This window comes from Peromyscus leucopus, chromosome X (assembly GCF_004664715.2).
Source record: "Peromyscus leucopus breed LL Stock chromosome X, UCI_PerLeu_2.1, whole genome shotgun sequence".
In the NCBI taxonomy this organism is placed as follows: domain Eukaryota; kingdom Metazoa; phylum Chordata; class Mammalia; order Rodentia; family Cricetidae; genus Peromyscus; species Peromyscus leucopus.
In genome coordinates this window covers 29,799,937-29,826,325 of record NC_051083.1, presented here as the reverse complement: position 1 = coordinate 29,826,325, position 26,389 = coordinate 29,799,937, and the positions used below count along the sequence as shown (strand labels likewise).

Sequence of the window (26,389 nt, the reverse complement as noted above, 5' to 3'; positions counted from 1 at the left end):
TTCTCCAAACACAAACAGCCAAAGAATTAGGAACTTACAAGGGAAGAAATACTTGGAAAAGACCCATGGAAAAGACTAGAAGGAGGAAAGGAAGGCAGGAGACCCAGGAGCGTATCAGGTGCTCCGAGGAAACACCTGCTTCAGATTACAAATGTATTACTTAATTGGACACACACAACTCTTGAGCTTAAACAGAACACAATTCGCCAACGACCAGTGGCGATTCTCCAGCTGTTTGTGATTACGTAATGCCCTAAAAGATCATCTGGCTTGTCTCAACTCTTGGAAGTAGCTGGTTGAGGCTTTTTTTTTTTTTTTAAAAAAAAAAAAAAAAAAAAAAAAAAGCTCTTCTACAGACATCAACTCATACGCAAAGCTGTTGCCAAGCATTAATGACACTTAGCAATAAATAAATAAACAAAACAAAAGTTTATAATAAATAAAGTGACAGTAGTTTCTTTGGAGCTTGGAGATTTTTTGCTTTAAGCATTGAAAGGTAGGTGTGGTACGTCCAGTAAAGCTTCACTGGCCAGATGTCTCTAACTCAGGTTTTATAACAAATGCTGTTTACTTTTGTATTACCAGGAAAAAAGATGAAGAGCACATTGGGGAAATTGGGGGGAAAGGTGGATGACATTCTTTCCATGGTCTAAGAACAGTTTGCAAGTGCTCCCTGAAATCGAACTTGAAAACAGCCCTCTCTTATGTAGATTTTCATGTATAAATGAGTCATATCACAATTTACTTTTCAAGTTATCGCTGTGTGTAGATATGCATAAGCATGCAAACATATATATGTATATATATACACATGTATGTGTGTGTATATGATGGTTATGGCTTGCAAATTGGAAGACTTCATGCTTGAATAATTGAAGATAATCCAGGATTGTAATTTAAGAGGGTCTTCTTTGCGAGCCCAAAGGAGAGCATCAGCCCAATTTCCCAGTAGAAGGGAAATTGCCCTTTTTCCTGCAATTATTTTAGTTCAAAATCCATGTGTAGCAAAAACAGGAAAGCAATTGTAGACACCACTCTTTGAGAACTGGAAGCTTGCTGTTTGTCCCCTTAAAGTGCTTATTGAATCCCAAGTGCTTTATTACCATTCTGGCATGAGTGCCTTCTAGAAAAATTAAACACTACACATGAAAAAGTCTGCGCTACACTATCATCACATGAAATGTGGAATAATCATGCTTATTGTTGCCTTCCTGCCCAGCCCTGCCCATTTAGCTGGGGAACAAATTTATAAAGAGTAGTCCATAACACTCATTTTTACTGTTTGGAAGAGGCACTCAGGTTTTCAGAATAAGAATACATGTTTCTGTTGGGGGGAAAAAGAGAAATTATTCATTATAGAAAAGTCAAACTATCACAACAGGGGAATGAAAACAATAAAACATGCCTGCATTTACCATGTTCAGATGGCCACCATTGACGTTTTCTGTGTATGTGTGTCAGGCATCTCTATGTAGACTGATAATCACAGAATGAAATTTCCTGTGATGAATTATTTATGTGTACTGTTGTATTTGACTACTTTAAAATAGAACTATTATCACTTCTGGGCATGTTGGCTCAGATCAAGTGTAAAATAGAATTATTATGTAACCTGCTGTTTCTTCCATACAAACATTTAATTCTTATACATCAGATACTTTCTTGTTAATTCACTTTTTAGGTGATCATGCAAAGTAAGGGATTCATCATGCCATCTTTTTACATATGTGTCATTTTACATTGTTCTCATCCCCCCCCACTATGTGGCATGCAGGCGGAAAATGGCGAACTGGGGGTACTCCCTGCATACAAGTAGGGAGACAGAACAGGAAGATCTGGAGAGGAGTGAAGGAAAGAATATACAAAACAAAGCAGTATGAACATGGCCCGAGGAAACCTGTTCATTTGTATGCTAATGAAAGCACATGTGCCTGTATGCACAGACACACACACCATCAACCCCCCCCCCTCCGCCCCCAACACACACACACAGATACAGAAATCAAAAAGAACTGACACCCAATACCGATTGCTTAAGTAGAGGAGGGCATATTATATGGCACAGTATAAAACCTCAATAACATGGCAATAGCAGGTCTGTTAGTGCCCTCATTTGAGGTTATGAGGAGATGTAATAAAGGGTGGCTATTGCCCAGCTTCAACTGTCAACCACGTGAGAAGATGGAAGAGTAGGAAAGATGGAGGCCCCCGATGTCTGTATTTGTGATAAAGTTAACGTTGGAGCCAGTGGCCTGTATCTCTGGGTAGGTTGGCTTCTGCATGCGGCTCAAGAAGGTCCCTGTCACAGAGTTGAATCATCAAAGAAGGTCCTGCTTTCTATGTGAAAACTGATCCCTAAGAGGAAGGGGAAAGGGTCCACCCAGTTTTGTCTTGCAAGCTCATCCCACTAGGAAGCATGCCTCAAGAGGCAGGGGCATGCTAACAGTAACAGAACACCCTCCATGTAAGAGGAAACACCAAAGGGGGAGCACAGGTTCTCCTGAAGCTTTATCTTGAGATTTAATCAGCTGTGGCTGATGGAACAATGGTCACAGGGGATAAGTCAAGCTATGGCAATAGGAGGCAAGTTTGTGGATAAACTCAGTGTACTGTCATTCTTGGCTCTGTTTCTTAGATCTTTGAAACATCTTCCCTTTCTTGAAGTTTTTCTCCCTTATTAGCCTCCGAGTCTTCATGGAAGACCCATCTTGCCCACTGTCACCAGTGCCTTTTCCCCTGGCACTTCCCCATCTTTTCTCATTGCTGTGACACAGCACCCAATAGAAGCAACCCAAAGAAAGAAGGGTTTATTTGCTCACAGTTGGAGCTTACGGTATAGTCCATCGTGGTGGGGAAGGCGTGGAGGCAGGAGCTTGAGGTGGTCGTCGGTCACACTGCATCAAGTCAAGAAGCAGGGAAAGATGAATACTGCTGCTCGTATCTCTTTCTTCTAAATATTCAGTCATGAACCGTACCCCATAGAATTGTGTCATCACCTTTGGGGTGTCCCAGCACCCACGTAGTGGCTCTCAACTGCCACAACTCCAGTCCCAAGGGATCTTATGCTCCCCTCAGGCCTCCCAGAGCACCCAAGCATGCACATGGTGCACAGACATGCATCCAGGCAAAACATCCTCACACACATAGTAATGATGATGGTGGTGATGATGATTCAGTATCTGATAGATACCGAAAACTTCATAAATATTTTCTCATTTCTTACCTCTTAGCAATGTGTTTTGGCTTTCTTTTAAAAAATACAATATTTTCATTCTTTTTCTTTTTGTGGTTTTACAGAGTTAGGATTTAGAGAGTTGGTAAAAGTTGTTGGTGTAGGAGGTTGGTAGAAAGGATAATTAATAAGTACTAATTTTTTTAATTTTTTTCTTTTATTTATTTTATTTTACAATAGTATTCAGTTTTACATAGCAGCCACAGATTTCCTTGTTCTCCCCCTTCCTGCCCCCTCCCCTTCCCCCCAGCCCACTCCCTAATAATTTTTTAAATTAAAAAATCCTCTTTTATTTGGTTTAGTATATTTCAGTGAAAATTAAAGTCCCAACAGTAGATATTGGGGTTTTAATCAGAGATTTTATTCTTTTGGTTCACTCATATAATAATAATAATGGTTAATGACAATTTGAAGTAAAATTTTCAAGATTAAAAAGGATAATCACATTGAGGTTTAAAAAAAATACAAAGGTAGCTGAAGTATGGAGAGTGCCTCCAGTTATGAGAATGTGCACTGCTGTTACTGCTGAGCCTGAAGTGGGTAGTTTTCAGAGAACCATTTACATGCCTTTCACAACGGCTTAAGCGGAATGGTACTTCTTTCAGGAGGTACAGGTGTGTACAAATTAACTACTTTAAATAAATCATACAAAGAGAGCCTTGTATCTTGATCCCCACACATTTTAAGCCTCAGGTACTAACTTGAGTGTTTCCTGTAACAATATGACGATGTCTTTGAAGTAATTAAATGTTCCAAGTATTTGGTTTCTCTTTAGTCTTTTTCCCCTGATTTGGTTATAAGACCCTTAAAGAGGGGAATTTTAGAGTTCATTTTTTCTTTTGATTAAATAGAAATAAGAGAGGCCAATTAGAATGCTTCTGGACTGGGAGATTTTCTACTCTATACAAAATGCCCATTATTGCTGAAATCTAATTTTTAAATTCATTTGTCTAGATCAGAATGGCAAGCAGAACTCGGTGAAGATAGAAACGTTTTATAATATACACTATTGGTTACTGCAGCCATTAGCTACAGGAGGCTATTGAGCACTCAAAATGTGGTCAGTGAAGCTGAGGAGCTGAATTTAAATTTTATTAATTTGATTTAAGTGAAACTTAAGGAGCTGCATGTGCCTAGTAGCCACTCTTGGGGACCCATAGCATTTCTCTTCCGTTTTAGATGTAGTATGGACACGAACCTGGGAATGCTGACTTCCATTTGAAATTACTTGCCATATGTCATAAACAGTGTTGAGTACCTCCTGAGTCTGTGTACCTGATGTCAGAAATGTTTCCTTTGGGCTTCCCGACTCACCTTTAGAGCAAGGTGTGGTGACCTGAGATGTGCCATTCTCTACACTTGTGTGAATATGGCCTTGCTAGCAGAGACCCTGTTAGTCCAAGAACAGGCTTGTTTTAACTTGAGCTTCAGGCCTGACTGTGGGAGACACATCATGTACTTCACTAGGCCTTCATGGCGAGTGTTATTTTACTAGCTATGAGCTCTGGCATTCCTTGGAGAATGGGGCATAGTGAAATTCCCTTAAAGAGATTGCGTGGTGTGATTAGTCTGGCCCCTTGTCACGGATTCATTCTTTCAAGTTGCTCTCCTGTCTTAATTCTCCTAACAATAAGTATTTGGTAGAAAAATTGAACAGATCTTAACAAATACTCAATCCTTCGCTCCTCCATGCTTTATTAAGATATACTGTGACAATTCTATACACTGCAATGTTTTGATGCATGCATGTATTGCAGTGTTTTGATGCATGCATGTATTACAGTGTTTTGATGCATGCATGCATGTATTGTGGAATGATTATCATCTCACAAGGTTATCATGTGTGCATTTATGTATGTACATATTTCTGTTTGTGAGGAGAGGTCAGAAGCCAGCCTTGGGTATGTAGTTCTTCAGGAACTGTTTGCCTTTTCTAAAGACACTGTCTCTCACTGGCTTGGAGCTTGCCACGTAGGCTAGGTTGGCTGGCCAGTGAACCCAGGGATCTGTCTATCTTTACCTCCCCAGCACTGGGCTTGCAAGTATCTGCCATGCCTGGTTGTTTTGGGTGGGTTCTGAGGATCAAACTCAAGTCCTTGGGATGTCATAGAACACACTTTACCAACTGAGCCATCTCTCCACCCCCATAGTATCAAATGCAGTATTACTAATTCTAGTCACATATTGTGCATTGGGCCCCAAGAACTTATTTATCACATAACTGTGGGCCCTGGACCTACATTTCTGTATTTCTTCCATTCCAATCCTTAGTGACTAACCCTTTAATCTCAATTTCTGTAAGTGAGATCGTGCAGTCCGTGTCTCTTTGTGTCTGTCTTATTTCACTTATGTAATGTCTTCTAGCTTTATCCACACTGTAAACAATAGCAGGCTATCTTCCCCTTGTAAGGCTCTGGATCATTCTGCACTTTGTGTATGTGTGTCGCATTACATTATCCCTTCATTTGTTGTTGGACACCTGAATTAATTCCATATCGTGGCTATTATGAATAGTGAGTACTACAGTAAACATCAGTGTGTTGCTATGTGTTTCCTATGATGAATTCATTTGGTTTTGGTATATAGCAAGGATTGAGAGAGTGGGATCCTGTGGTAATTCTATTTTTAGTGTTTTAAAATAACTGTCAGCCTGTTTTCTATGGTTTCGAGACCAGTTTACTTCCCATGAACAGTATATAAGCGCTCCCCTCTCCCACATTCTTTTTTACAATACCCTGTGTTTTGACTTGGAGAGTATGTAACTAACAGGTGTGAGGTGATGCCACATTGTCGTTTTGATTTGCATTTCTCTGATTAGTAATGATGAGCATTTCTTCCCATTCCCGCCAGCCATTTGCATTTTTTCTTTGGAAAAATATCTATTCATATCCTTTGTCTATTATTTTAATGGAAAAGCAGTTTGAAATAGGAAAAATGTTTTACAAATGAAGGTAGTGTTTATATCTAAAATAAATATGGAACTGATGCAAGTCAATAGTAGAGATCCCAAACAACATGATTTTACAATAGTCAAAGGATCAACTTTATCTTCTGTTTCTAAAAAGGTATCTTACCTTCTGGAAGGGGGCAGCATGGCCCATGAAGACTTCTGCGGGCATGTTGGTAAAATGAACCCAGGAGACCTACAGGTATGGCCATGGCAGGGGCTTGCTGATTGGTTAGCAGTCTTAGATGGTGTATGTTTGATCTTGCCTGTTTCCAGTACAATAACCATCCTTCCCACTTCTCTCCTACTCATACTTTGATCTCTCCTGCCTTCGTTTCTTTTCTGTTGCTATGACAGAATACCCCGACAAAAACATCTCAAAGGAGGAAGAGTCGTTTTTAGTTCACAGTTCATAGTGTTACCAGGGAAAACAGGGATCTCTCTTGTTGGTTTTCAGTCTCATTGATAAAGAATTAAAAAAAAAAAAAAACAACCAGACTCAGATGGAAGCTTGAGACAGTTTATTAGCATTTGAGGGAAAAACAACAGACCCGGCAAGCTATGAAACTTAGCCGCTGTCAGCAAGATGCACATAGAGAAGCTGAGAGAAAGTCTCGTCTTTTGAGTTGGGGTCTAAGAAAGCTCAGCATGTTGGCAAGCAGCTGCATGTTGGAAGGGGAGAGGCACTTCAGAGACAGAGTGAGAAAGTCCAGAGGATCAGGGAAAGCATGCTTAGGCTTTTGGTCAGTATCTGAAGAAGAGATAGAAGGAAAGAAAGGAAGTTACATTTTTCTGAGTTAGAATTCAGAAAGCAGGCAAGCTCAGGGGTGATGATTGGCAAGCATTTTCCCGAGGGAGGGGCTTCTGTGGTGCATCGTCTCACTAAGAGGATAATTATTCCTTCCACCTCCTTAGCCTGTCTTCTGGTGAATTAGCTTTCTTGAGGGATGGTCTTGTGGCTACATGACTGACAGGTCCAATTGGATTCTTTTTTTTTTTTTAAATCTGTTTATTTTTTCTTTTCTTTTCTTGTCTTTCTTTCTTTCTTTCTTTCTTTCTTTCTTTCTTTCTTTCTTTCTTTCTTTTCTTTCCTTTCTTTCTTTCTTTTTGTTGATTTTTCGAGACAGGGTTTCTCTGTGTAGCTTTGCGCCTTTCCTGGAACTCACTTGCTAGCCTAGGCTGGCCTCGAACTCACAGAGATCCACCTGGCTCTGCCTTCCGAATGCTGGGATTAAAGGCGTGTGCCACCACCACCCGGGTATTTTTTCTTTTTTTAAGGAATTTTTTTTTTATACATTTTACATACTAGTCACAAATCCCCCCTCTCCTCCCTCCTTCTGCCCCTCTCACCTTCTCCCCAACGCACCCTCTATCCCTCCTCCAACAAGGCAAGGCCTCCCATGGGGAGTCAGCAGAGCCTGGTACATTCAGTTGAGGCAGGTCCAAGTCCTTCCCCCTGCCTCAAGGCTGTGCAAGGTGTCCCACCATAGGTAGTGGGCTCCAAAAAGCCCACTCATGCACCAGGGATGGATCCTGATCCTATTGCCAGTGGCCTCTTAAGCAGATCAAGCTACACAACTATCTCACTGGATTAATTCTTTAGGAAGGAGAAGCAGTATGTAATGTTCCAATCTTTAAGGACAATTAGAATGCCATGTTTCTATCAAGGCCGGGGTAAACTCAGATACCATTCTTTTGATGGGATGAAGTAGCTTTCCCTTAATGGACTTCAACAGAACCTTGAAACCTCCCCCTTGTCATATAGTATTTTAAATTTTAGGAAGGGGCAAAACTGATACTTTTCTTTCAGCAGTACTACCAGAGAAAAAAGTGTTTGGGAGCCAAAGCTGACCATGAGGGAGGAATCCCTCTTCAGTGTTTTACAGGGGTCCTAATGCCAGTCTAGCTACATAACAAAGGTATAGTCCATCATGGCAGCAAAGTCCAGGCTCCAGGAGCTTGAAGCAGCTGCTCATATCACATCCATAACCAGAAACAGAGAGCAATGAATGCATGCTCAGCTCACTCTCTCCATTCCATACAGTTCAGAATCCCCTACCAAAAAAAAAAAAAGCCCTGCCTCAGTAAAGATGGTATTACTAATCAATTGACACATCAAAATAATCCCCACAGGCATGCACAGAGGCCCATCTCCCAGGTGATTCCAGATTCTATCAAGCTGAGAACACTAGCCATCTTACCCCCCTTTCTGGGTATTCTTCTATGCTACCGGGAAACCAACACAGATCTCCCGTGTTCTGTTCTCATCTTTTCCTTGATCCCTCAATCACTGTTTCTTGTGGTGCTGGGGATCAGATGCAATCTTTATGATATTTCATTTCATTTATTTATTTATTTGTATGTGTATGCAAGCACATGCCGTGGCACATGTATAGCCCTCAGAGGACAACATGTGGGAGTCGTTTCTCTCCTTCTACCAAGTGGATGCCCAGGATCGAACTCAGGTTGTCAGTGCCTTGACCTGCTGAGCCATTTCAGTTTTGGATATCGCCAGTCACTTCTTAGTGCTCACCCAGTGGTTCTGTTGTCATTGTTTTGTTTGTTTTTACTTTTCTTAAAATGTAATCAAGAGTGACTGTCCCAACTGCTATTCCTTCCTGAATTCACAGAAGCCTTAGTTGGTCTTTCCGCATCCTTCCCTTCAACCTGTATTGAAGCTCTTCGGGTAGTGATCATTTATGATGTCCCTACTGCCAAACTCAGCACTTGAAGACCATTTCAATTCAGTCCTTCTAGACTTAGGTTCTGCACTTGTGACACTTCATTATTTATGTTTTGATTCATTTGCATGGTTCAGTGTTGTCACTTAAGTTAGTAACCCAAGGTCAGGCAAGGTGGCTCTCACCTCTAATCCCAGCCCTCAGGAGGCAGAGATAAGTAGACCTCTGCGAGCTCAAAACCAGCCTGGTCTACAGAGTGAGTTTCAGGGTAGCCAGGTTACATAGTAAGAACCTATCTCAAAAAAGAAAATAAAAGATAATAACTCAAACTGTGTGCCATATTACTTTTATTTGTGATGGTATAATTTAATCCCCCTGAAATGGCTTAGACCATTTGGTCAGTTATGTTGGTAGGAGCTCTATGTGAGACCATTTACATATTTTGTGGGATGCAAAGTATACATATTGGATCATGATGTTTCAGTGAAAATGAAATAAAAAACAAAAGCAAAAGGAAAATGCTATCACAAAAGAAAAAGGAACCTCTCATTAGAGCAGAACATAAAACAGAGTTTTTTCAGAGTGACAGACAGATAAGAACTCCAGGGCATGTCCTGCTCATGGAATTGGTGACTTCTGCTGTTCACCTCATCAGGCTGCCTCTGTAGATGCTGGTCCACACTTGGACCGTCACAATTTCATAGCTGGGACCAGGGCATGGCAGTTTATGTCTATAATCGCAGAATTTGGAGGGATCAAGAATTTAAGGTCAGCCTGAGTTACATAATGAGATCCTATCTCAAAGCAACCCCAGTAACAGCAATAACAAAACAGACTTCTCATTTGCTTAGGATAATAATGGCATAGTATCTTTCAGCTTATTCAACCTTTCCATCTCCATGAGCTCTTTGAGATCATTAGTATTTTTCATCCCAGTTTTAAATGAGAGAATAGGCATTTAAAGATATTTAATAGTGAAAGGGTATTAGAGTTATTTGAAAAGCCTCAGAGTTAGTAAGTGATGGGGATGGAAAGAGAACCATGTTCTCCTCATCCAAACCCAGTGAGTGGGCTGTTTTAAGTATTACCAAGCTATTTTTTTATCTAAAAAGTTAATCAAGAGATTGAAACTATGGGAGGGGGGTTTGAGTTGGCTATTGTTATGATACATTGTATACATGTAAAAAATTGTCAAAGAATAAATAAAATAAATAAAAATACCAAGAGAGGAATTTTTAGTGGAGGAGGAAAATAGAAAGAGATCTTTGAGGAACACCAATAGCTATTGTCAGACAGAAAAATAATGGATCTCTCCATTAGATGGTTCTATCAGCCTTATCCAACAGAGTAGAGAGAAATGTGTTTAGACTTAATGAAGTAAAAAAAAATCTCCAAAACATGCAGTAGTTTTCTTTCAGGTCCTCATACTTGTCTCAGACTCTCGTTCTCATGCTGCTGTTCCCTTTCTCTGGACTCCTCCTGTTTCTTTCCACTAGTCCATGCTTACGCTGGGTTTCAGCCCGATGGTAGAGCCAAGGCAACTTGAGCCACTACATGGACTCTGGTAGAATTGTCATTCTTCACTGTACCAACCAAGCACAGAGATAATGGCAATGATTATTTTGATCGGTTGTCTATAAGGATTTTTTTCTCTCCAAGGGCTGGGTGGGAGATGCTGCTGATGGCCTGCTTCTGAGTTTAGGTGGTGACAGTTCCCATGTATCCATACATAGCACCCCATCTGAAGTGCATGCATTGGGCCTCTCTCAGAGGCTCCTGGTCACTGAGGGATGCCAAATGTAATCTAAAAATGTCTTAGTGTTTTCTGTCTTCTGTGCAATAATTCTGAAGTTTATCTAAAGGATTCCCAGTGGGACTAAGTCCCAGGCCTCCACAGCTGGGCTTGCTCATGAACACTCCTCTTGGGCTCTCTCCTTTACCTGTCTTACCCTTCCCTCCTCCCTCCATTTTGCTTTCTGTATCACCTTTCAAATAAACAACCTGTATGTAGGTCCTTGATTCAGTGTCTTCTATGGGTGAGTCCAAACTAAGACAAGCAGGAAATGGATGTGTCATGTTCTAACCCTGCATCCTCAGAGTCTGAGGCTAGTGCCTAGAGGAGGCCTCCCGTATGTTCTCAAACATGTAAACAAACACTTGAAAATTCAGTCCAACAGCCAGAGACAACTGTTTCTCTCAGTAGTAAGGGCTCCATTACCGTAATTGTATGCCATTGTCCAAGCTTGCCATTTCCAGGGTAGTGGATGCTGAGGGCTTTCCCATGTCTATTTAATCTCACATATATATTCTACAGTGTTGTGTGATATTTTGTTTGTGTTCTGACAAATAAAGCTTGCCTGGATATCAGAGGGTGGAGCTAGCCACTAGTTAACCATTAACCATAGAGAGGTCTGGAGAGCTGTACAGACAGGAGACCAGAAGTAATAAGGCTGGGCAGAGACAGGAAGTGATAAAGTGAGGTGGAGACAGGATCTTGGCCCTTTTGGTCGGAGGATTTGGAGAGGTAAGAAGTGACTGTGGTTGCTCCTTTGCTTCTCTGATTTTTCAGCTTTTACCAGTTATCTGACTACCTGGTTTCTATTGGTAAGGCTAATTAGGATCACGCTTCACTTCAGCTGATGGGCATGCTATCCATTGATGGCTCATTCCTGCATTCCTCCCTAGGAACTGTACTCTGTGGCAGGAAATTGACTTTCCCAAGGTTGTGCTTCCTACTCAGGAGCAATCCTATGATAACTCTTGGCTGATTTCAGGACAATCCTGAAGATTCAGCCCAACTGCATATCTCCCTGTTGGGTTGGCTAGGCCTGTAATGCAACTGCATTGCTGACTGCCATCTTCCTTGCCCAGTACTGTTTCTTACCCTTCTTAAGTTAAATCATACCCTAGTACTATTTGGCTCTAACTCCTTATCTTGGAGCTCAACATGAAACTCGATCATCACAGAAAGGATTCTTTCCAATTCTGATGCTTTAATTCAAAAACGAGGAAGGCTTTGGAAATGGGGAAGAGCCCCAGGACCTGTCATAGACATTGGTTATTTCTTGAGATGCCCAGGCACTCTGACCACAGCTCCTGTTGGATGTACCACAGCATTGTACTTGTTACATGTACAAACTTGTTAGGGGCTGTGTTACATTTAGCCTCTTGTTCTGGTGTTTGCAGTGGATGACTGCAGGCCGGGGCATTCTGCATGCGGAGATGCCCTGCTCAGAGGAGCCAGCCCATGGCTTACAGCTGTGGGTGAATCTAAGACGCTCAGAAAAAATGGTGGAGCCTCAATACCAGGAACTGAAAAGTGAAGAGATCCCGAAACCCACCAAGGATGGTGTGACAGTCGCTGTCATTTCAGGAGAAGCCTTGGGGATAAAAGTAAGTCATGCCTATTGTGTGTCTCTGAAACATGAGATGTATGGTGACATCAGGGAGGCTCTAGCTTCATTGTCAGCTCTCAGTTTATCATAGTATGTGTCCCAGTGGATGGGATGCTTCATAGGTATCAGGATAAGAGAAACCTAAGGGAACCCAGAAATGGTTTGTTTTGTGCAAACTCATAGAGTTGGAATCCATGCAAGAAACTATGCTCATATGAAGAGTTTGATTGAAACATTTTCTAGGTGTATCTTAATGCATGTGCAGATTTACTCTAATTCCTATTATTTTTAAGTCCACTCTAATCATGCAAAGTCATTGCTTTTATGACGCAACCAAAAACCAGGATCAGTGTCACCCCAGATTCATGCAAATAATTTATGCCTCACTTAGTAAGCAAGGAAAGCACACGGGCAACATTGTAGGCTTTTAAGACCAAATTAGCTGTTGGGACTGGAGAGATGGCTCAGCAGTTAAGAGTACTTACTGCTCTTGCAGAGGACCTGGGTTTGGTTCTCAGCACCCACATTGAAACACAACCACCTATAACTCCAGCCCCAGAGCTTCTGACCCCTCTTCTGGCCTTCATGGGTACCCACTCCTACGTGCACACACACACATATATAAAAAAATAAATTTTTTTTTTGTTTTGGTTTTTTAAGACAGGGTTTCTCTTTTATAACAGCCCTGGCTGTCCTGGACCTCACTCTGTAGACCAGGCTGGCCTCAAGCTCACAGAGATCCACCTGCGTCTGCCTCATGAGTGCTGGGATTAAAAGCATGTGCTACCACCGCCCGGCTAAAAAATAAAATCTTAAAGAATAAATCAAAATTCGCCATTCATTTAACTTATATGGGACATGCTTTGTATATTTTAACTGAGACTTAACTAAGACTTGGGTTTGGGTCTTAATTACTGTTTGGGTTAGGGTCTTACTTTTTAATGAAATAAAAATCAATTTATGAAGTAGGTATGACAGGTATTATAGTAATTGCCTACTGGAACAATTTTCTGGGAGGGCTAAGGAACCACACAGCAGCCAGTCTGTGGTAATGGCGAGCTTGGTCACAGAACCTGGTAGGTGGGGTGCCTAGAAGCTGACCCTGAGATGCAGATTCCTGTGCACAAAGTTTTAAAGGAAGTGCTCCTAGGGAAACTGTAAAGAGAATCTGGATGAAGTAGGAAGGATGCTAAGCAGTGTCACTGTCTCGGGCATAGATCGGAAGAGAGGCTTTAACCAGACTCCATTGGGGACTCTTCAGGATCAGCATGTCACAGGAAAGACAGTAGGGTTTTCATGCTCCCTCATCGAACAGTCATTCATTTGGCCTTTGATTCTTGAGTGGAGGGTAAAAGTAGCCAAGGGAATCTGTTAAGGGGCCTGGAGATGTGGCACCTAGCAATAAGAACATCAGAATATTGTAAAGTACTTTGCTATTCTCCCAGTGAGCAACTAGCACTTGAGACTATTTTAACTAGTACCTTAAGTGTTCTAGTTTCCTCTCTGTTGCTGTGACCAAAAGCAACTTAAGGAAAGAGGTGGGTTTATTTCAGTTCACAGGTCACAGTTCATCATTGAGGGAAATCAGGGAAGGAAATCAAGCAGGAACCTAATGCAAAGACTGGAGGAACACTGTTTGCTGGCTTCCTCTGGGGCATGCTTCGCTAGCTTCTTTGCACAGCACAGGACCACCTTTCCAGAGAATGATGCTGGCTATGGTGGGCTGCCCTACTTTATCAATTACCAATCAAGACGATCTCCCACACACATGCCTATGGACCAATGGGATCCAGGCGATTCCTTAATTGAGCTTCCCTTCTTGGATGACACTAGGCTGTGTCAAGTTGATGATTAGAGCTTACTATGACATTTGGTAAATTTTCATCATTTTATGTATGTGTGAGAATAATGGCTTGTCAGTGGCTATTGAATAATAATCACTCAATGCCACACATTGCATAATTATCAGGTGGGCTTGGATTGTAGCCTGGACTCACTATTTTTTCTTTAGCCTTCATTGAAACCACAGTTCTAGATTTAAAGCACACATCAGTAAATGTTTGCTTTTATTTGTGCCTCAGGTGCACACAGAAATAATCGAAGGAAAAAATGAAAAGCAGTGTTTGCTCACAGGTACGCACATGCGACTACTGTTCACCATCCTCTAGTGTGCTTGGAAATGGCCTTTCTTTGGGTTTCTGTGACTGATTTGTTTCTATTCATCAAACATGGAGCCTTCCTTTTTCAGCCTTTTTGAAGTTTCCCCACCTTCATTCTGCCGAGGAGAGTTAAGACCTTGTGAGGTCTTTTGATGAAAGGCCAGAGAACATCACTAAGGTGCACCAGACAAGCACACAAGTGAAATTGCCAACACTTCTCATTATTTTTTCTGTTACCTGTTTCCAGGACCCTCACATTCTAGAGGCGTGCATTCAAGGGACACTGAGGTGGATGTTGAAGGGTAGGAGACTGCCTCTCCACTTCAACCAAAGTGCAAGACCTTGCTTGAGTCTATTAGAATTGTCTGGGATATTCCATTTAGAATACAGGTGTGGTGACAGCCAACTGTAATCCCAGCATTGAGTAGGCTGGCACAGGAGGATCTTGAGTTTGAGACCAGTCTGGGATACATAGTGAGACCCTATCTAACCCTCTATCCCCAAACAATTTGTCTGTCGGGAGCAAAAAGGAGAAATCAAACTGGTGAATTAATAAATAAGCAAAGCCTGCAATATCATAAATTCATAGAGTTTGCAATGGTGTTTCATTTACAGAAAACACAAGGAACTTCTGAGGCTGGAGTCAGTTCCAGTTATAGGCATTTTAAAGCACACCTAGCAGACCATGTGATGTTGCAATTGCAGCAAGGCTTAGATGCCAGAAGTAATGTTTTAACTTAGTGAAATGATATCTTGGTAGCTGCTGGCCTCACTTATTTCCTTTTGTTGAGTAAAATTTCTGAAGCAAATTGTATTTTCCAAAGTAAATGATTAGTCTTTATTTTGAGGGCCTTTTAATGAGGTTCCATTGGAACCTTGAGCAGCCTTGAGTTTCTAGAAGCACTGTGGATCCATGGACCCACAGTGGACTCTGGAGACTCTGGAGACAGGCAGAGTAGATAGCAAGGCGCCTCATCATGTACTAGCTGTGTGGACTGTGTGGTGTTAAGGAAATGGCTTGATTTCTCTTTGACTCGTTTTGTAACTACTACATAGGTGGTAGCTCTTGATATTATGTTGTTTTATGTGAACTTGGGTAGAAATGGGGTGGAGATTTATGTATGTCACCAATGCTAGAGAGAGTGTTTTGCAATTTGGAAAAGGTAGTTAATCTGCTTTGAAGGACGGTCACCATGGGAGAGTCATTGCAGAAATGAGAACTATTGGCTGTTTCTTTGTGGGTCTGCTAAGGGACTGAGTTTTGCACATCACAGCACTGGATATCCTCTCACCAATGAATGTTTCAGTCTGAAGTGATCTAGAGCTACCATAAAGAGGCACTAAAGATAGTTTTGCATCAGAAACATTATTTGGGGCTAGAGAGATAGCTCAGTGTACTGCTGTTACAGAGCAACTATGTTTGGTTCCCAGTACCCACATCAGGTGGTTCATAACTGCCTGTAACTCTAGCTCCAGGGCATCAGGTGCCTTCTTCTGGTTTCCGAGGGCACATGCTCTTACATGCACATGTCCACATGCACACACACATATACAAAGTTAAAATTAAAAAAGAAGATAATTTTAAGTTAGATTACAAAGTGATACGAAGAATATACCTTACAAAAGATTGATCTACTTATAATCAACATAGGCTCACCAACAACTTCTGCTATAGGTAAACTTTCTGCAAAATGGATTTGGTGACTACTGCAATGCAGTTGAATAATATTGATATGGATTGCCTGACAGGTTTGGACAAAGTAAAGATTGTGGTGTAACAGATCTGCAGTGAAGTCTGAGATTACACAGTTCTAAAGAGGCTTCTGAGTGCTTCTCTGCTGTTGCCCAGGAACCACTCTAGTTTATGTAATGGGCATGGCATCCAGGCCAGGGGAATATACTCATCCTTAGGAAGTTTGGTTTGGCTCTTGTAGATAATGTTAAATAGTTCAATCCAGTGACTTCTAGCAAATCCTACTTAATTATTCTAGACATGAGTACTTATATCTGCAAAAAAGGGGGTGAAGAGTGCCAATGTAAGATGCTATAAGGCTTACAATTAGCAAAACCATCTTTTTTAATGTGCCCAAAGGTAACTATGTCACTTTTTCCCAGGGTGTCGTGTCTAATCATTTACACAGACCTTGAAATGCCATAGCCAATTTTGAGCAAGATTCTGCCAGGACACAACACAGTCTAGAGTAAATGTTGAAACGGGAGAGAAGAAAAATGGGATAGTTTGAATAGTTTCTGTCACTTTTGAAAGGACACAATTGCATGTTTGCTTCATGAGAGTATGCAGTTTTCCAAACCCCATTCCATCCTTATCAGTCAGCCAATCCACTGTATTTATTGCCAGCTCCTTTTGGAACACAATGCTGCCCCCCCACCCAATGCCTCTCTTTGACTCCTGCTGCTCTACATTCCGTTATGTCAAAAACAAGCCTTAAGGAAGTCAAAGAAAGACAATCTGGAGCCAGGTGGCCAGGGTTCAAGGTTAGCTTCACTACTGAAACACGTTGGAGAAATTATTTAAGCTAGCTGAACCTCAGTTTTCTAATCTGTAAAATGGAGATGGCCATGGTAACCACATTAGAGAGTTTTTAGGAGGAGTAAATTGATTATATACACCCCCTCCCGTGTGTGTGTGTGTGTGTGTGTGTGTGTGTGTGTGTGTGTGTGTGTGTGTGTGGCAAAGAGTAAGTCCTATATGGAAGTCCTATGTGGTCATATATATGCTATTTTCATGCCCTTTCTAAAACCATAGATAATGTCATGTGGTCTACAGATACAACATAAAGAGTCTTCTTTTGGATGGGCAAACTTATGTAAGCATGGGCTGGATGACTCCATTTTAAAAAGCCCAGTTACCAAAGGAATTTGCCATATATCTAAAGTAATCCACTCCACTCATTTTGCATTCTACCTGTGTCCCCATTTCAGAGGAAATTTGATTTCTTGGATCTCTTCCGTGCCTTTGCCATGGAGCTCTTCCCTTCCCTTTGCCTACCTGAGCTTGCTTTTGTCCCCTTAGTGATGTGGGCAGTGTTGCTCATCCATGGACAGCTGCCCTTTCCTTCCCAAACTCAAAAGAATGAGTCCACCAAGTAGCGTTTTAAAAATGATTACATGTGGAAGGTGGGTAGCATACGCACAACCTTTTTTTTTTGCCTTTAATTATTCCAGCAAGTTTATGGGGCAAGCCTGAGAGGTGCTGTCTTGATACAAGACTTAGGTGGGGCAGTGGGTTTCTGACAAAGGGAGCCCCAGAGAACAAGCTCCAGCTGGTCTAGAGAGCAAGCAAAAGAAAGCTTGCTCAGGAAGTAATCCTCTCTCTCCAAGGCCGCTTTGGTCATTTGTTTTATAAAGCAGAGCTCTGTGAAAGCTTTAGCAAATCTGTGACTATAGATGTGTAGGTATTGAACAAACATTCCCATGGGATGCACAGGGGTAGATAAACTTGAGACTGAACTCCATTTTTTTTTGAAGATGGAAGCATTTACATATTTAGAATGCCAAGTTAAACTGGAAAAGGGTGGGGGGAATGAACAGGAACAAATGAAGAACCTAAAATTGGCATGAAGATAATCAGCAACATAACAGAACAGAGAAGAACATCGACTTTTTAAGGACTTTTTTTTGTCAATATCTTAGGAGTGAAGATTTTCAGTGCAAGAAAAATGGATACAAATGTAAACAAGCTAAGAAAATAATATACTATCCAATGTCAAATTAAGTATTAAATAGATACTTATTTAAAAGGTAAATATCCACTTTTGAGCAGTTTCTGGGAACCTAGTATGATTTAATAATTTTAGTAATCCAAGACTGTTATTTTATTTATTTATTTTGACTTTTTTCGAGACAGGGTTTCTCTGTGTAGCCCTAGCCATCCTGGAATTCGCTCTGTAGACCAGGCTGGCCTCAAACTTACTGAGATCTGTCTGCCTCTGTCTCCCGAGTGCTGGGACTAAAGGCATGTGACACCTCTACCTGGTCTGTTATTTTAAGGTTGATTTTTATTTTTAATTATGTGTATGCATGTGTGTCTGTGCAGAAGTGTGTGCATGTGAGTGTAGGGGCCCATGGAAGCCAGAAAAGTGTATTGGATTCTCTGGAGCTGGAGTTACAGGAAATTGTAAGTTGCCCAACATGGGTGCTGTGAGCCAAACTTGGGTTCTCTGCAAGAACAATACTTCCTCTTGACTGCTGAGGCATCTTTCACTAGCTCTGGTGTTTTCTATTTGTTTTTATCTGTTTGTCCCATTATACAGCCCAAGCTTGTCTCGAACTTTCCATTCTTCTACCTCGGGTGCCATGAGTGACCACACCTGGCCTGGCTTCACTAATCTCAATCAATCAATCAATGAATCAACCAAAGCCCCTCCACTGCACTGGAACTTTATTTCAGAGCACTCTACAGTATTACTAGCTCCTCAAGGCATTTAATGGTGCAAATTTTCTCTCCCTTTGCTAATTCCATTTTTGTTAGTTTTTATTTACAATGATTTTACTTTTAGGATCTAACTTAATTAGATGATATGAGAATTACTTTAAAATGTTACCTTAAATAATCACAACCGACTATATTGAATTCTGGTTCAATTTCTCTTCTGAAAGAAGTATATTGTAATGGGAAGATGGGGCAAGAGATGAAAGGAATTATTATAATGGGGCAGAGAGCTTCCTGGTACTCTGTTGACACAGAGGAAGTGAGAAAACATGTTACTAGGGAGAAAAAAATATTGAAATGTGCTATAGAAAATGGCGTTTAGAAGGTCAATGTTTTCTTCAGCTTGCTACTACTCATCAAGGGCAAACCCAGAATCCTCCCCTTTGGTTCAATCCTCCCAGCTGTCACCACTAGAAGCATCTTGCCTTCTGTACAGATCCACACAGCTGTCCTAGCTTCACATCTCAGGGAAGTTTTGGACATTTTATTTACATCTCCCATTTCTCCAGGATCTCTATTCTTTCAGTAATTCGTACCTGCGGTGTATACTTTGTTTTCGTAACTTAGCTATATGATGTGAATGAGATAAAACCACTAGCCTCAAAAAAAGGCTCACAGTTTAGGGTGGAGAAGGAAGCCAGCAATATCAGAAGTGTAATATGACATGGGAAAACAATAAAAAGGCCATATATAAAAATTGATCTCTGTAAGGTAGACGCCAGCGAGTTCCAGGAGAGTCATAGCTACTCAGAGAAACCCTGTCTCAAAAACAAACAAACAACTCCCAAACACCAAAAAGAAGTTTCATGATTTAGTCAAACTGCTTCTCTACCCGCAAAAAGCACCAAACAAAGAAGTTTCATGATTAGTCAGAGACAGGAGGATTGAATTTCTGCTTAGGGTGGCGGTAGAGGAAGAGATGACGGATAACAGAAGAGACAGATGGAAAAGAGATGAAAGGTAATCTATTATGAAATGGGAGAAGAGCTTCTGTACTCTGTGACACAGAGACATGAATGAAACTAGTTTACTAGTGTCAAAAAAAAATATTAAATGGTATAGAAAACGTTAGAGTCAATGTTTTCTCAGCTTGCTAGTGCTCACAAGTGCAAACCTAGAATCCCCCTTTGTTCAGATCTCCAGCTGCACACTAGAATTATATAGGATTCTATAAAGAAACAAGAGGATGGGGCTGGAGAGATGCTCAGAGGTTAAGACACTGGCTGTTCTTCCAGAGTCTTGAGTTCAATTCCAGCAATTCCCACCATCGTGTATGTGTTCACCCTACTTATATGAATGGATACAACCGAGAATATCAAAAGAACACTGTTATAATACATAATAAATAATAAATAAAAAAAAAAACATAATAAAGAGGACATTTATAAAAACAAACAAACAAACAAACAACAACTCCCCCCCCCAAAAAAAAAGCACCAAACAAAGAAGTTTCATGATTAGTCAGAGACAGGAGGATGAATTCTGCTTAGGTTGGTAGAGGAAGAGAGTGACAGAAACAGAAGGGATAGGGTTGTGTCTTATAGTGGTTTCTATAAAAAGCTTAGATCTGGCCCGGGGAGATAACTCAGTAGGTAAAGTGCTTGCAGTTCAAGCATGAGGGCCCAAATCCAATCCGAAACCCCACATGAAAATGCTGGGTATAGTGCTACATTCCTGAAATGCCAGAACTGGAAGGTGGAAACACACTGATCCCTGGATCTCACTGGCGAGCCAGCCTAGTCTACTTGGCAAACCTTGAGTTCTAGTGAGCGATTCTGTCTCAAGAGACAAGGTAGATGATATCTGAGGAGGAATCAGACCCGAGATTGACCTCTGGCCTCCAGGAGCCCACATTTGCATGTGCACCTCCCACGTGTGTGCCTGTGTGCAAACACAAAAAATAAACAGTGGGAGCTAAGAGAGTAAAAGAGAGTAAAGTGGAAACGACTTAGAATGGTAATCGGGGCTACCTAGGCAACCAGGTGTTGGTGGAGTTGTGAAAGGGCAAGAGGAGATGATTTGAAATATTGGAATGAAGGGAATTTCACAAGGAAGTTTGACTTTGTGTTGTTTCCGAGGCTGACATTAATTATATATATGGTTCTGTATCTGTTCTCCGGTGTTCTATATGGTTGGGAGAATGATCTATGATGGCCGTGCTTTTGGTTTTGAATGAGTGAGTTTATTAAGTATATTGCAAATAGATAGAACGATAGATGGATGGATGGATGGATGGATGGATGGATGGATGGATGGATGGATGGATAGTATCTTAGTTAGGGTTTCTATTGCTGTGATGAAACACCATGACCATAAATCAAGTTGTGGAGGAAAGGGTTTAATTGGCTTACACTTCCACATTGTTATTCACCTGAAGGAAGTCAAGATAGGAATTCAAAAAGGGCAGGAATCTGGAGGCAGGAGCTGATGCAGAGGCCATGGAGGGATGCTGCTTCCTGGCTTGTGCTTCATGGCTTGCTCAGCCTGCTTTCTTATAGAACCCAGGACCACCAGCCCAGGGATGGCACCACCCACAATGGGCGGGGCCCTCCCTCATTGATCACTAATTGAGAAAATGTCTTACAGCTGGATCTTATGGAGGCATTTCCTCAGCTGAGACCCCTCCCTCTCTGATGACTATAGTGTGTCAAGTTGACTCACAAAACCAGCCAGTACGGACAGACAGACAGACAGACAGACAGACAGACAGATAGATAGATTAGATAGCAAGCAAAACATCATCAAATTGATTGATTGGGTAGTCAAAGCATCCAGCAGACATTGAGTGTGGAAAGCCCCATTGAGAGAGACAGTCAGCTGGAGCTCTCCATAGAGTCCCAGGCAGTGCAATGTCTCCTTAGATGAAGTTTCTGAGTAAAAGAACAAATAGCAACACAGAGCTAACATCATCAGTTTGGGTGCTTGCAAAATCCACTACAACCTGATTGGATTCTGGATTGAATTTTCTCTCCATGGATGAGGCCCTCATGGTTGAATTTTTGGCTTCTCTTTCTTACTGCAGACATTTTTGTACCATGGAATAAACAATAGTAAGCTCTGTTGGAGATCATTTAACTCTTGAGTTCTTCTCGAGGACACAGTGATTTTAATACCTTTAGTGGCTTGCTGTTCCCTCTCCCCATCACAGAGCCAGTGGGCCAGCCTGACTCAAGAGGGGGCAGTGTTGGAGGACACGCGACCTAACATGCTTGGATCTGAAGTTGGGGGGAGACAGCCCCACTTCCCAGGTTCTCACTGGCCTCAAACACTACATGACAATTTACCATTACAATACATGTCACACTCAGCGTTTCTTTAAATAGCTAGCCTTGAGGTTCAGGTATATGTGCTCCTCAGCATCTCTGTATAGTCCTATTTCATTTCTGATACCACGAAGCTATTTTTTTTTTCTGTAGGAGTGGCTCAAAACAGGCTAGGTGATTCCTGCTGATTCTCAGCCTCATTCCACAGAAAAGTGAACACTTGGCTTTGATTTGGTGTTGAGAATAGGCAAAATTAGACTGCTAGTATTTTTAGTAAATAAGAGGACACCAAAGAAATGCACCCACCAACTTCAAAGAACTTGACCTATGGTAGGCAGCCATAGTTGGCACATCATTTGGAGTTAGGAATGTTCAAATAAACAATGGTCAAGATCTGTTCAAATCAGTTGTACAAAAGGTTACTCTTGCCCAGGGCAGCCCACTCACCCCAGAAATACCATTGTTGGTGTGCACTATGGATGCCAGATGTTCTTATTTCTTCAAGATGCCCCCGCTGACCTAATCACCTAGGAAGTGCATTCCATCGGTGTTGACAAGCTCTGTTCTGCAAGAAACAGAAGAATAGATAGGTGCATTTAAAGCCAGAAGTTACATTCTGTACCATTCATATATCCTTGACCCGACTGGTGAGGATAATAAAGTTGCAAGGAAATTTGGGCTAAAAGCCTAATGAATGCTATAGAAAATGAGGATATCACCTTTCATAAAGGCAAGTGAATGTGTTAGCATACCATTGTGCTCATTCCAATGGCTGTCAAGGTTTGGATTTTTAGGATGTAATAAGTCTTTCCTCAGGAACATATTAAATATTTTTCAACTACAGCCAAAAATACAAGGCAGCTTCAAAAAGTTGTCTTCAGGCTCCTGTATGATGCATTAAAAGCTGAGGTGTATGCTACTATATAAAGCTAAGTGAATAGCTATAAACCAGCACTTCATTTTGATCAGAGTGCTTTATTAATTGATTGGCAGATAAACTAAATGTGATTAGTGAAATTCAGTGCCAGACAGAATGCTGTTTACTTGAAGCATTAGACTTAAATGATACGTTGTTTATACCTTAATCAGTCTTAAAAAATAATTTACTACTATGGATAGAGAATAAGCACTTCAAATGTTTTAAAATTCCAACTCAAATGTGCTGTAAAGCATTGAAATTGTTCTGTATTTTTAAGAAGAGGAGCATGGTGTGGTCGTAAAACCACAGGGAATCCTTTTCAGCATCTACTGCAGATCCAGAGGCATTCTTTTATCTTCGAAAAATGAGATGAGAAAAAAAGAACACACCTGCCATTCCTGGAAGGTCTTCCACAATCATCCATGGGAAATGAAAAAGGATTCCCCAGCAAAACCTACCATTAGCTCACCTGAGCTCAGCTAACATGTACTCTGGCCACCTGCATAAGACTTGGGAAGGAAAGGTGACAAAATCGAGGAGCTGGAAAGGCAGGAAGAGCCAGACATATCGCTGCTGAGATGAGCGCACTGTGGTGGGCTTGCAGACTTGTGAGTCTTGAGTCCCTGGGAAGGCACAGAACGGGGCTCAGGGCAATGTCAGGGTCAGGCAAGGCAGGACTAAGTCTAAAAGAGAGAACTGACCTGCCAGACAAGTATGGGAAGGGCTGGGGGAGGGCTCAGGTGGTAAAGTGCTTGCTGTGCAAGCCTGAGGACCTGAGTTTGAGCTCCCAGTACTCCAAACAGACCAACCGGGCATGGGGCTGGAGATGGGGCTTAGCAGTTAAGAGTGCTTCTTCTCTTGCACAGGTTCGGTTCCCAGAACCCATTTGGGGCGGCTCACAACCCTTGTAAGTCCAGCTCCAGGGGCATTGCACAACTCCTCTCCCCAGTATAAATGGATCTTCAAAAAAAAAAAAATGCACCTGTAATCCCAGCACTGAGAAGGTGGAGGCAGGAGGATCCATGGGATTTGCTGTGTCACCCAGTCTAGATGGATTATTGAGCTCTAGTTTCATTGAGACCCTCGTCTCACAAAATAAGGTGGGGAGCAGTTAAGGAAGACACCCAGTGTTGACCTCTGGCCTCTACCGGCATGTTTAGACATCCACACCGTCACAAACCTGGAAGCATACACATATGAAGACACACACACACACACACACACACACACACACACACACACACACACACCATACTTGCATTCATACACAAGAAGGATGGGAACAGTACAGTTAAGGATGCTTCTGTGCCACATGTGAGACAGTGTTCAGCTAATGTTCAGAATACACATGTGTTGTCCTAAGCATGAAAAAGGGTTAAGTTTGAATCGTTTGCATGTAAAACTTCCTGGCAATTTACTTTCATGTGTATGAGAGTCTTTCATGTTGAGAGTATAGCTATTCCACATGGGGTACAGCATACATTGATGGATGTCTACCTTGGCCAGGATCATTGAGAAAAGAGAACGATGAAAACTTTGCCTTTCTCTTAAAATGTTAAAAACAAAAAAACAAACAAAAAACCTTGTCTCTTTCCATGTAGACAGTGGATTAACATTATGATGTTCATAAGTTTTCTTTTTTCTTGGACCAACTATAAATAGTAACTCAAGAGATTTCAGTGTTTCTTTTTAAAAGAAGGCAATCTGAGGTCCACAGCCAGGCTCTTTTCTCTACAGTCTTCAAACACACGAATCTGGTTAGTTTTCTTCTCATCTTTAGTCTGTGACGTGAATGTTGGCTTCATCATCCTGACCTCCTTCCATGACTCTCTAATTACAAATAAGTGTTCCACAAGAAAGAGGAAGAATTGGGGTGTGAAAAGGAGGAAGAAAAATAACCAGCCATTTCTCTGATTTTCCACCATTTGGGTACCAGCTTTTCTTTTCTTCTCTTCTGTTCTTTTCTCCCCTTGCCCTCTCTTCCCCTCCCCCTCTCTTTCTTTCGTTTTGAGGCAAAGGCTTCTGTACTGGACTTGAACTCCCCACACAACCAAGGACGACCTCAAGCTCCTGATCCCCCCACCAGTATCCACCATTGTACCCAGTTTTATGCTATGCTGGAGTTGTGTTCTTGCTAGGCAAGCACTCTATCAACTGAGCCACATCTCCAGTCCCTTAGGGGGTCTTACAGATTGTCTCACTCCATCCTCATCAGTGGGCTTCCTTCCAATTATGTCTTTCTGGATGCCTTCCTCCCCCAGTTAGCCTCCCTTCGTGGCAGTGGCATATCTGCCTGTCAGAAATCAGTACTTGCCAACATCACTTTCTATCATGGGAGACTTTGAATGTCTTGGACTAACTAACAAAACTTGGCTGAGACACTGATTTCAGGCCATCTGGTACTTATCAGTCTCAAAGAGGGTTTGAGCAAGAGTTTCTGGTGAGCATCACTAGATACTTGCATTGGTTGTAGCTGACAGTCTTTGTCAGCCGGGTGAAAGAAGTGCGTTGAAGAGGGCCTGGGACTGATAGACATCAAATAGAGGGCTGCAAAGACCAAAGAAGGACACTTGGTTTCTTTCCCTTCTCAGTGTAGAATGACTTAAGACAGACTGTGAAGGTGACTGGATGGGGATGCGAACACCATCCTCTTTTCCAATCAAATGTTTATAAGACTGTATGGCTGGAACCCAAGACTTTGGGGGCTTTAATACTTCCCCTCCTCCACTGATCATAACCAAATAATACAGGACAAGAGGTTCTCATTGATTGATGGGAATCATGTACCCGAGTGTTATGGGCTGTGATCTATGACCAGTTCCATCCCATACAATAATCAAGGAGGGAGAGAGGGAGGAAGGAAAGAAGAGAGAAGAGGTAAAGGGAGAAAGAATGAGAATTCATGCCTGCTTTTTGTTTGTTTGTTTGTTTTTGTTTTTGTTTTTGTTTTTCCGAGACAGGGTTTCTCTGTGTAGCTTTGCGCCTTTTCCTGGAACTCACTCTGTAGCCCAGGCTGGCCTCGAACTCACAGAGATCCGCCTGGCTCTGCCTCCCGAGTGCTGGGATTAAAGGCGTGAGCCACCACCGCCCGGCTCACATGCCTGCTTTTTATGAAGTTGGTGTAGATGACCACCCGTTTTGGTGGCTGGAAGGATTCTAGGGAGCCTAACACACGTGGAAAATTGGATTGTCGCATTATCAAAACTATACCTAGAATTACAGAGCCAACCTGCCAATGGCATGGTAGACACAAAAGAGTGTGGACTGTGTGTTCAGACCTCCCCTCTGCCATTTTAGTATCTTTGTAACCCAGGAAAGATTATTTTAAATGATTTTTCTG

The 26,389-nt window shown here is 41.7% G+C and overlaps 1 protein-coding gene across 3 annotated transcripts in view; it reads left to right on the top strand.

The window, feature by feature from the left end:
• The window catches only part of Pir (pirin), a 95,822-nt gene that overhangs the window by 22,082 nt on the left and 47,351 nt on the right, over positions 1-26,389 (top strand). For all 3 annotated transcript variants that reach the window (XM_028887760.2, XM_028887759.2, XM_037199452.1), the window contains 2 exons: positions 6,298-6,381; positions 12,047-12,253. In XM_028887760.2, coding sequence (XP_028743593.1) covers positions 6,298-6,381; positions 12,047-12,253 — 291 coding nt within the window. The remainder of the gene's footprint in view (positions 1-6,297; positions 6,382-12,046; positions 12,254-26,389) is intronic.